Source organism: Tenrec ecaudatus, chromosome 5, assembly GCF_050624435.1.
Source record: "Tenrec ecaudatus isolate mTenEca1 chromosome 5, mTenEca1.hap1, whole genome shotgun sequence".
In the NCBI taxonomy this organism is placed as follows: Eukaryota; Metazoa; Chordata; class Mammalia; order Afrosoricida; family Tenrecidae; genus Tenrec; species Tenrec ecaudatus.
Window position 1 is genome coordinate 14,852,902 of NC_134534.1, and position 12,125 is coordinate 14,865,026.

The 12,125-nt window shown below is 47.7% G+C and overlaps 1 protein-coding gene across 2 annotated transcripts in view; it reads right to left on the reverse strand.

Annotated features, from left to right (window-relative positions):
- Positions 1-12,125, reverse strand: part of NSMCE2 (NSE2 SUMO ligase component of SMC5/6 complex) — a 274,588-nt gene that overhangs the window by 256,870 nt on the left and 5,593 nt on the right. For both annotated transcript variants that reach the window (XM_075549276.1, XM_075549277.1), the window contains one exon: positions 10,195-10,359. In XM_075549276.1, coding sequence (XP_075405391.1) covers positions 10,195-10,345 — 151 coding nt within the window. In that variant the 5' untranslated portion in view covers positions 10,346-10,359. The remainder of the gene's footprint in view (positions 1-10,194; positions 10,360-12,125) is intronic.

Consider the following 12,125-nt stretch of genomic DNA (forward strand, 5'->3'; position numbering starts at 1 on the left):
CACACCCTGTCCGGTCCTGGAACCCACACCCAGCTGCCAGGGTGAAACACCTAGTCCACAGAAAGATGCCTCTCCTGAGTCAAGAAACACCCAGCAGGTACTCATATACTATACATGCTGTTTTAAAAACAGAAATGTGACTCATTTACTATTTTGAAAAGTGACATCATACCGGGAACTGGAGCGGCTTAGCCATAGGGAGCGCATGCCTTGCAGAGCTGGCCACCGCGAGGGCAGTGACAGTCAGGGTAGGAAGAGAATCAGGAGGGGCTGGAATCCTTGGGAACATAAGGTGGCAGCCTTGCAGTAACCTGAGCAGAGGTGAGACACACAGCAGCTCTCGGGAAGGAACCTACCAGCTTCCTGACCAGAGGAGGCAGTGGGAAGAGGAAAGAAAGCCAGCCCCACCCTTTTGAACATCTCACACACCCCGGACAAACACGACAGGCCCGGTGGGAGCAAGGTTCAGTGGGCGTGATGGGTATGGGGGCAAGATGTCTAAATGGTCTCCAAGTGGTTTTTCTATGTGGTTGATGGCAACAAAATCGCGAGGTGGTCACCGAGAATGAGAACTCGGAGTTTGCTTATACACTGCCCTTCGGCAACGGGGCCTGGACCCACCGCTGGAAACGCTGAGGCAGGCAGAGGCAATGAGAGGAGTGTTCCAGGAAGGAGAGATCTTAAAATGGTGTCATCGTCACAGTGCTGTGGAATCTCTTGCCAGAGAGAGGCAAGACAGGTCCACTCTTTACACATCTGGGCTAATTGGGCCTGCCAATCACTGCAAAGGTCTGTGCGGACCTCAGCAAAGTGCTCTGCTGCCACCTAGTGGTATGTTCCTCCCAACAACTGCAACCAAGGACGAGGCCAGGGTTCTAGAGCACGGCCTCTGGACCAGCAACGCGAGTACCACCTGCGAATGGTACAAAGGAGCATTCCAGTCTCCTTTCAAACCTCCAGCATCTCCTCTCGGGCCCTGCAGGTGAGCAGCATGTTCTTTGACAAAAGTGGTGAGCAAGTCCCTGCCCCACCTCCCCAGCCCACCTCCTCCCAAAATAAGGACATAAATGAACCGATGTGCTCAATTTCTACATTCTGAAGCTAAATATTCCTATTTAGAGAACAGTTTCCAGAGCTATTTAATAGCACATTTGTACACGCTGCTAACATGGATGGGTGTCCAAAAAGACCCAAGCTCTGAAGCTCTCAGAGCACTTGGGGTCTCTCTGCCCCTGGACGGAAGACCAGACACGTTAAGCGAGCAAACAGACTTCAAAAACATTCATAGGAAAGTGGAATTAAGAGATCATGGACTTTGTCCTCGACCTATTTTTGAAACCCCCTTGTACAATGGATGTGCAAAAAAGTCCCCTACACAGCAAGAACCCAGGAACTGATCTCGTGACTTCGGAAGGCCACACGCTGCCCATCTCTCAGGAAGGACACATCAGCAACCAAGGGAGGAGAGGATGGATCGCTTTGTTGTTGTTGGGCTGTTTGTTTTCATTGAGGATTATCTGCCCTAGAGGTAAAAGAAGTCTTGGCGGCACAGCAGCTGCCGTTTGCATTCCCATCTGCTTCCATAAGATGACTGCCTTCGAAACCCTGGTGGGGTGTGATAGGTAGGTTGATTGTGCTAACCTGGCCAATAGGAACATGTGGGATTAATAAGGTCAGTTTGATTGGAGGGTAAAGAGATAAAAGGTTCAGCAAGCCCACCCACATCCCCTCTCTCTTGCTCTCTGGTGATCGGACCAGCACGAGGCTGCTTTAGCTAGTTCTCTGCCTCAACTTGTGAGCTACACTACCTGTGGGGCGGCTAACCCAGAGATAGTGTCACTAGAGCTTGAGGTTCCTTGGAGACCTGCTTCGCCATGCTGCTGGTGTGGTGTGCACATCACTTAAAATTGAAGCTGGAAGATCCTGTCGGCTTGCATTGTTTGAGTTTAATATCCCCTCCGGGCCTGCTTCGCTAAGCTCCTGAGCTGCTGACTGTTGGTGACCGGACTGCCTACATTGTCCTAGGGAAGACTCAGCTGTCTACTTTGTTGACCTTGAACCCAGCAGCCTTCTTGAGTTGAAGGATTTCCACTATATTAACTGTTCCACAGAAGTGAGTTGAACTTAGTCCCCTGTACTGCTGTATGGACTAATTAGCTGTTATATTCCTTTGTGCTCTATCTACAAAATCTTAAGTGTCCTAGTTTTGTTTCTCCAGAGAACCCTAACACATAGGGGTGGTACAACTCTGTCCTTGTAGTGTCCCCATGAGCCAGAAATGACTTCACCTCACCGGGTACACTCTAAGGATGGCTATAAGACACTAAGGGAAGCCCACTATACAAATCCTTTCTGTGTGAATGTGTTACAACGTAACCAAGAGCAAAGCAAGCCCAGATGCAGGCCTGCTACTTGTTTAACCTGTCTGCTAATTAGGTCTTGGAGGAGAACCTAGTTACCTTTTAATCAATAATTGAACATCACTTGGGGGCAGTAAGAGCAGTCCCATAGTGAATCTAGATGCTTACATTTATTGAAATTCAGCTTCATATGATGTCCTCGTGCGTATGTTCGTTTGTATAATTAAGGTTGTTCGATGAATGAAATGCAAGAGGGAACCAGTAGCAATGATGACGTCCAGCCCCACTTGAGGGGAACAAATAAGAGAATAGTAGGTGAACAGATACGTTGAATGGCATGGTGCAGTGGTTCTCAACCTCCCTAATGCCCTGACCCTGACCCCTCAACCGTAAAATTGTTCTTGTTGCTACTTCATAACTTTAATTTTGCTACTGTTATGAATTGGGCGACCCCTGCGAAAGGATCGTTCACCCCCCCCAAAGGGGTCATGACCCACAGGTTGAGAATTGGTGTAAGATAATGCAACAAAAAAAAACCAAAACACCAATAATAATATGTAATATTATAAGGGTTCCTGGGGGATAAGGTAGAGGAGGGAGGGGATAAAAGGAAGCTGATATCAGAGTTCAAGAAGAAAGACAATGTTTTGAAAATGGTGGCAGCAATTGTACAAATTACGCTGGATCTAATTATGGAATGTTATAATACCTGTAAGAGCTCCCATATATATATATATATATATGTATATATATGTGTATATATATATATAATGTCCTGTGAAGAAGAAAGCTTCCTTACTTGTCACTCATATCGATTTATTCATCATCAGAGAATTCGTGGTTGAGGTCAAAGAACTAGGTCGGAGGACAGAGTCCGTGTGGCCATCAGTTCTCTCAGTGGAAGCCAAGCAGCATCCCTCCCTCTGTGGCAAACAACACAGACTCTGGAGAAACAAAACCGACTCTGAGAGCTCACCAACGGTGCAAGCGTCTCATCTGTCAGGGGCAAAGCATCATGCAAGTGGTGGCCTCCCCGGGTTGGTTCTAACCCTAACAACCCCACATACAAGAAAGCGGAGCCCTGCCTGCCCCACACCATCCTCGCGGTGGTTGTTTGCGCCTGTGCTTGCTTGCAGCCGCTGTGTCCATCCATCTCATCCGGGCTTTCCTTTCTTCACTGCCCACTTAACCGAGCTTGAGTCCTCCAGGGACTGGTCTCGCTCGATAACAGCTCCAAACCAGGAGAGAAAACCTTGCTATTCTCGCTCCCAAGGAGCACTCTGGCTACTTCTTCCCAGACAGATTTGTTTGTTCATCTGGCAGTCCACGGTACTGTCAAGATTCTTTGCCAACATCGTAATTCAAATGCATCAAATATTCTTTCGTCTTCCTTGTGCACTATCTAACGTTCACAGGCATGTGAGGCCTTGGAAAATACCATGGCTTGGGTCAGGCACGCCTTAGTCCTTGCTCTTCAACATGGTCTGGTGCAGCAGATTTGCTCAATGCAAATATGTTCTTTGATTTCTTAACTGTTGCTTTCATGAGCATTGATTATGGTGGGAAGCAAGATGACAACTTCAATCTTTTCAGCAGTTATTAAGATGTCATCTATTGGAACACTTCATTGTCATTTTGTCATACTTTAGTGGCTTGCATGTTGCTGTGACGTTGCAAGCTATGTCACCAGGATTTCAGTACCAGCAGGGTCACCCAAGGTGAGCAGGTTTCAGGGGAGCTTCCGGACACAGAACAGATGACCAAGAAGGAATAGGTTGTCGACTTCAGCAGGATTCGCCACTGAGAACGTCATAAATCCATGTAAGTGGTGTATGAACTTTAAGGAATGTGAAAGACTTGATTTATTGATTGTTCCAGGTTTTGTCATTTACACACATAAACCTGGAGACATCAAATCTGTTGCCATTGGTTTGACTCATTTTCAGTATAGACTTGCTCCATAGGGTTTACTTATCTGTAACTTTAATGGAGGTGGATCGCCAGGCCTTTCTTCCATAGTACTCTAGGTGGGCTTCATCTGCCAACCTTTAGGTTAATAGTAGAGGGCAAACTGTTTGCACCACCCGGGACCTGGATACACACAGAGACACCGTTTAATTTTAAAACAACTGTTCACCATCACTTCGAATGAAGTGCTTCTTACCTTAAAAAAAAAAAAATCCCTAAAAACAAGACCCAGCATGATAGGGCAAAGGTATAATACAATTATTTTTTTAAAGACAAATTTTTTGAAAAGGAAAGGGTGGTAAAAAAAAGAGAAGAAAGAAAAGGAAAGGGTGGTTTCACACTCCTGCACTCCCTGCTCCAGCCAGAGCAGCCACCTGCGGCCTGGAAGATGGCAGGCAGTCTGCTGCTGTGCAGATCCGACTGCCTTAGAAACCCTCGGGCCAGTTCAACTCTCTCCTAAAGGGTCACCAGGTGTTGCAACTGACTTGACAGCAATGGGTCTGGTTTCGGTTTAGGGTCTAGCAAAGGACACCTGGTAGCCTGCTGCCTCTAAGCACTATTGTTATCATGAGGCAGGAAGTGGGCTGTCCACGGCCAGCACGGTGGCCTCACAGAGCTCATTTGCTTTGTCTGGGTGGTGTTGGCCAGACTGAACTCTGGCTTAACAGTCCCCAAGACCAAACCCACTGCCACCGAGTCAACCCCAACACATAACAACCAATTGCTGCTGTGGGTTTCTGAGGCTGTCAATCTTGATGGAAGCAGAAAGTCTCCCCTTTCTCTGGTGGAGCGGCTGGTAGATTTAAACCGCTGACCATGCCGTAAGTAGCCCACGCTAACCCACTACACCACCAGGGCTCCTTAGCTTACAGACTCACTGCCATCGATCAATTAACTCATAGCGACTCTGTAGGGCAGGATGGAACTGTTCCCAGGAGTTTCTGAGACTAACTCTATACAGGAGTGTAGAAAGCTTTGCCTTTCTCCTGAGGAGCAGCTAGTGGCTTTGAACCGCAGACCAGGCAATTAGAAGCTGTGGTAGATACATCATCTTGTGTCAACTCAAGGGCATTAAGATTGAAAGGGTGGAATTAGCCTGTCAATCAGGACAGAGCTTGATACCCTCATTGAGAGGCGTGACTGAGATAAAGAACTCACTGGAGGCCAGCCTCCCTCGCTCTCTGCTTCACCTTTCTGATGACAAGCCCTGAGGAGCTATGCTGAAACCTGGGAGATTGGCCAGGGAGACTGACCTGCGAGAGGCCTGGAGGCTTCCACCCCCACTGGATCCTTAAGACTGTATCTGCTGGCCTGTGATCTTCCTGTATTCTGTGTCACTGCATGTGCTGCGTGAGTCTGAAGAGAAATTCATGAACTGATATACATATGGGCTAATATCGGATGTGTGGACTTGATCTGGACTGGCCTAGGATGTTTTCTTAATATATGATTACTCTTTGATATGAAGCTCTTTCTTACGCAAATGAGTATCTCTAGATTTGCTTCTCTAATCAACCCAGTCAACACAGAAGTTTAATAAGTAACCCAGTACACAACCAGGGCTCCTGGTCTTTTGGTTAAATTAAACCAAAAGCAGAAAATCCAGCTTCAGAATCAAGAATGTCTGTGGGGCGGGGCTGAGGACTGCGCCCCCAGCGATGCAGCCTCCTCTCGGGTACCCCAGGCCCCACCACACCAACACGGCAAGCAAAGTGTGTTGCAATGGTATCTTGCCAGCACGTGCCCTCCAGCTAGCAGAAGTCACAGACAGCAGCCACGGAGTCACATCTGCACAAACGCTGACCCTGCTGCTGCTGAGCTGCATGGCTTCAGGTAAAGGACCTCCCTAGGGGACGATGACGATGACAGTTCCCATGCCACAGTTTCTGTCAGGGCCCAGTGAGCTCACAGGGGAAAGCAGCCAAGTGGCAAGCCCACAGTGAGTGAGTAAAGCACGCGGCAACCCTGCCCTCGTGGCTGTGACAGAGTCGAATGCACTGCTCGGGCGCCAGCGGCAGGAAGCACAGCCGCAATCAGACGGAAACAAGCAAACCGAAGAGAATCCAGCAAGGTGTTCTCAGCCACTGAATCCCACAAATTTAAAGGACCCTTTGCTTCATGGGCCTCACGATAATTCAGCAAAGAGCTGATGGAAACTTTCCATCCTGACCCCACACCCAGGCATCCCCATTGGAGAGTCACCTCCCATACATCAACCAAACCTCTAAGGTCACCCACCCCTGGCACCGAGTGAGACGAGAGGGGACACTAGCCAGACGGGGCAGAGCCAGGCTTCCACGTCTCCCTAACCATGCTGAAGGGGCACCCAAATCCAGCTGTGTCCAGAGGATGTCAATAAGCCACGAGACTTCCGGCCATCAAGGCTGGCACACGCTGCTGTCGAAAGCAGAGAAGCAGCTCATCAGATGTCACACCTGAACATTCAGCTCCAGTTATTTGGGGGGGGGGGGGAATCCTCTAAGGCAATAAGTTTCATTCCCCAAGTCAAATAAAGACCTGTCCCACCAACAAATGGAGAAAGCACTGAAAGCACGGCGGCCCGGAGAGCTGAAGGGTTATAGGCTGGCGGTTATAGGACCCAGGCTGAGGCATGCATTCCAAATAAATCAGAACGCTGAAGAGGGGCAACCTCAGGGGCCGGATATGCCACCAACCGGGAAGAGAGAGGCAAACACCACAATGGGCCTGTACCCTTCACATGCTCCGAGGCCAGGTTCTCGGTGACCAAGAATGGGATGGGCAGCGACAGGAGGGGCTACCCCCGCTGCTGTCCACTCATGTCCACCTGGTGCTGGCCCCTGTGTACGTGAGGAGCTGGGACCTTTCAGAGGCCAGTCACCACGCCTGTGCCCTGAGGGCAGACGCCCGCTCGCCAGGGTGTGTCAGCTAGTAGCTGGAGTGCTTAGCCATTTGTGCGCCCAAGGACTCCTGACTGGTCACTATCGTCTGTTTTGTCGAGACTCAGTCAGCTTTCTGACGAGACCCGGCAACCCCCAAAGCCAACAAGAAGTGTGTCCCCTCCTCTCAGGTTGTGCGGAGGGGCAAGGATTTCTGCTCAGAAGAGAGGTCAGGGCCAGTGCAAGGGCAAACCAATTACTCAAACCGTTTCCGTCCATCACAGGATTGCACACTTAGATGGAACACGTTCTAGAATGCACAGACGCAAGCTCAATCAAGTTGTTTTGTGATTTTATAAATTGATACAAAAGAAAAAAGAAACACGCTGAGAACTAACTCAGTCACTCACTCATGGCTATTGAATCAATTCTGACCCAGCTCCCAAAGTCCCACCACATTTTATTGCCATCAAAACTCATAGTGACCCAATAAGACCAGGCCTAATTGTGTGGGTTTCCAAGGCCATCCCTTCTCTAAATAGGCTGCCCCTTTTCTTTCACAGAATGGGCTGGGGTCGTGGGGCCTTCTCTGCTCCCAGGGAGAGTGCTACTCTAATCACTGCACCGCCAGCACCCTCTCAATAAAGATAGAGTAAAATATAACAAAATTAAAAACAAAGTCATCCACCCCCTTACAGAAAGGTCGCGGGGAAAAGACAAGCCAGTCAGGGTGCAGTGTAGCAATGATGAAACACAACTTTTCCTCCAGTTCCTAAATGCTTCGTCGTCGTGCCCCACCTCACTATCATGATCTCAATTCTACCTTACAAATCTGGCTAGACCAGAGAATGTACACTGGTACAGATAGGAACCAGAAACACAGGAAATGCAGGGCGGATGAACCCCTCAGGACCAGTGGTGAGAATAGCAATACTTGGAGGGTGGAGGAAGGGTGGGGTGGAAAGGGGGAACCGCTTACAGGGATCTACATATAACTTCCTCCCTGGGGGATGGACAACAGAAAAGTGGGTGAAGGGAGATGTCGGAGAGTATAAGATATGACAAAATAATAATTTATAAATTATCAAGGATTCATGAGAGAGTGGGAAGCAAGGAAGGAGTGGGGGAAATGAGGAGCTGATACCAGGGGCTCAAGTAGAAAGAAAAACGTTTTGAGAATGATGATGGCAACAAATGTACAAATGTGCTTGACACAATGGATGTATGTATAGATTGTGATTAAGAATTGTACAAGCCACCAATAAAATGATTTTTAAAAATGGGGGGGGTATTTTAAAATAAAAAATAAATAAAAGTTAGTAAATAAATAAAAACAAAGTTATTCAAAAGAGAGGTAGCATTTTCTTTGTGCTTACCAAGTGGTAGGTGTTGCTCTGAGGACTGTGTAAATTATTGCGGTAGTTATATAATCTGGTGTCAATTTGAGAGGATTACGAGTGAAAGGGTGGAGTCTGTCCTGTCAGTCAAGATATACATAACCATTGAGGCTCTGTGTGGGCATGGCCTTCTCCTGAGAATTCTGGAAACCTTGGTTATTTCCTTCTTGTTCACTTCCTGCTAGTCATCCCTGAGGAAAAGCCACATGGACCTGCCCCGGTGCTGGCGAAGCCACGTAGAGATCCCTGCCAGCTCTGAGATGCTTATAACGCTACTAGATCCAAAGACTTCCTGTCCACTGGCCTGTGGTCATCAAGCACTCAGTGTCATTGCATGTATTTCATGAGTCTGAAGAGAACTTTATGGATTGCTATCGGACATATTGGCTAATATCGGACTTATGGGCTTGGGCTGGACTGGGCTGGGATGTTTTCTAAATGTTCAACTGCTCTTGTTTATAAACCTCTTCCTTATACACATGAGTGTGTTTGTGAAGTTGGTTCTCTAGTCTACCTGGACTAACACAGTTATTATCTCATGTCATCCCCATAACGTCTGTGACTGAGGGTCTGTCTGAGCACACAGAGGGGAGGACAGATGATGCCCAAGGTCACAAAGATAAGAAGTGCTGAGACCGAGCTATCAAGTCTAGCAGCCATGCCAGCCGACCTGAGATCACACGAAGCAATCCCTCGCTTCCTCCCCAGGGCTACCAATGGTGACCCCTCGCCACTTCCGGCCACTTCTCACCACCCTCGGCTTCATGCTGAGGGTGGCTGTTCTCTAGCGGGGGACTGGTCTTCCCACAGGTCCCTACACTGGACAGCTGCCAAGGATGGTATCCAGGATCCATGGCACGGACTGATGAAAATGACACGTGCCTCTTACTTCCCAGCTTGAAGGAGGTGGCATGTGCTCCGCTTTATACTTCTGGCTGCCATGTTTGAAGTCATGATTGAGTCAGACTCACAGCCTTGAGTAGACTTTCAAACGTACCCACTTTGGGAGTGCACTTCAATTCACAGGCTTTTCTCCTGGGCCCGGCTCCTCCCCTTTAGGACTGCTGTCTATCACTGACGGCTCTCTGGGTTTTTCACTCATGTCGGTGCCTGTAGGCATCTCATGCTGATCTAGTGGGATGCGACCACTGTCGTGCACAGAATGAAGCTGTTCATTCATAGGGTGAAGGGAACATGGCCGGCCTGAATGGTGAGACTTCATCTTACCTAGTACTTGGACATGTTGTCAGGGAAGACAAGGCCCTGGAGAAGGACGTCATGTCTGGTCAAGGGACAGGCCCTCCAGGAGACGATGGATTGCCACACTGACAGTAACAACGGCTCGGGCAGAGGAACCATTGTGAGGATGCAGGAGGGCAGAGCAGTGGTGCAGACGGTCACTGTGAGTCAGAACCGACTCACGGGCACTTAACAACAGCAGGAACAACATGGGATGATGTGGGGACCAGGATGAGAGAATAGATGCCCGGAAGGGGTGAATGACTGCCCCGCAGGTGAGCAGTGTCTATGTCTGAGACTAATTCCACCACAGAGTGTTTACACCAAGCCCACACAGAAGAAAGATGCTTTCAGAAGGACAGAGCTACTTACTCTGAGTCTCCACAAGATCCAAAGCCACATGAGAGGCGGCATCCATTCCGGAGTTGATACAGGACTGGAAGCTTTTTAAGGAGGTGAGAGCAGATTCTATGCCACTGAAGGAGATGAAGCCAGTGGAAGCTGAGTTTGACCGCCCCGGCATCTTGGAACTTTTATCTATATTTTTTTAAGAAGAACAAAATAAGCATTATGAGTCAGAATAATACTGCATAGGAATTAAAACTACGGAAGACATTCAAATAACTGTAGCCAATATCTGCCAGCTCCGGTATTAGCATCCCCAATGGTACAGTGAATGGCTTGATATGGAGCTTCTACGCAGTCTTTGGAAGTGGGTGGAGCCAGGCAAATGGGGTGTGTGGCACTCGAATATGGGGATGGTCAGTTCTGCTGACTGTTGGGGTATAAAATGAGCCAGCTCAGGAGCATTAACAGTAAGTTTACAGGACACATCATTGTGACGCATTTACAGTTCCTCAACAAAAATTACAAAAACTATTCACAATCACTTCGTGCCACTTATGTTGACCTTTTATTGTTTAACAAGACAAATATAAAACCAAATTCATTTTCTTCTAAGCCCTCTAATCTAGAAATTCTCTGTGTGGTATATACCTTTCCCTACAGGTACGCATCAATTTGACATGAAAGCAAACTGAGTATTAATCCCAGAAAATCAGTTTCATTCATGAAAGCATTACTTCAGTAATAAATATAAACATAGTGAAAAAGTTCTCAGAAAGTAAAAACCCAATGTAAAGATAAACAATGCAGCAGAGACTCACACTGACCAACTCAAGCGACCCTTATGATACATCGAACCCAGTACTTCAAACATTGTACAATGCTCAACATTATTAATTTATCTAAATATATAGTATCACAGTTTAATTTATAAGTTAATAGTATATAATTATGTTGTTTTCAAATAACGTATTTTCAAAGGCCTCACATGCATTCGAAAGCTGGACAAGGAACGAGGAGGAGCAGAGAAGAATGGATGCATGTGAATTATGGTGTTGGTGAAGAAACCTGAAAATACCATGGCTACCACCAGAATGAACAGATCTGCATTGGAAGAAGTATAATTGAAGACTCCTTAGATGGTGAGACTTGGTGTTAGTCAGGCTAAACTGGAGAACCAAATCCAGGGAGACTCATATGTGTATAAGAACTTATATAAAAGAACAATTATATATTGCGAAAACATCCCAGCCCAGTCCAGATGAAGCCCATAAGTCCGATATTAGCCCATATGTCAGATACCAGTCCATAAATTCCTCTTTAGACTCATGCAGCACGAGTCTATGATGAGCAATGATGCCGAATGCAGGAAGATCACTGGCTAGTGGATAGGTCTTGTGGATCCAGTGGCAGTGGAAGCATCTCAATGCTGGCCCAGGTCTCCATGGGTCTCCTCCAGCTCTCTGAGTGTCTCAACATCAGGAAAGGGAAGGCAGAGAGAGTGGGTCTGACCTCCACTGAGCTATGTATCTCTGTCGAGCCTCCAAATGAGGTCATCAAGCTGCGACCTGAATGACAGGCTAGATTCCACCCCTTTGCTCAAGTTGATAGGAGATGATGTAACTGCCGCAGACTTCATCTCCCACACTTTGGACATGTTATCAGCAAGGACCAGTGCCTGCAGATGAACAAGCGCTTGGTAAAGTGGAAGGTCAGTGAAAAAGAGGAAGATTCTCCATGGACGGGTTGGCACTGGCTGTGGCAACAGGCTTCAACACAGGAACGACTGACTGATGGAGGTCTTCCCATCTGAGAGTCTGATGCTAGAAAGCACGGTGGCCTTGGAAGCTTCTGTTGGAGATATGTAGATGGAAGAAGAGAATGATTGGCTGGAAGAAGCCTAGGACCCTAAATCACTGCAGGGAGGAACTCTGCTCACCAATCAGGGTCCGTGTGTA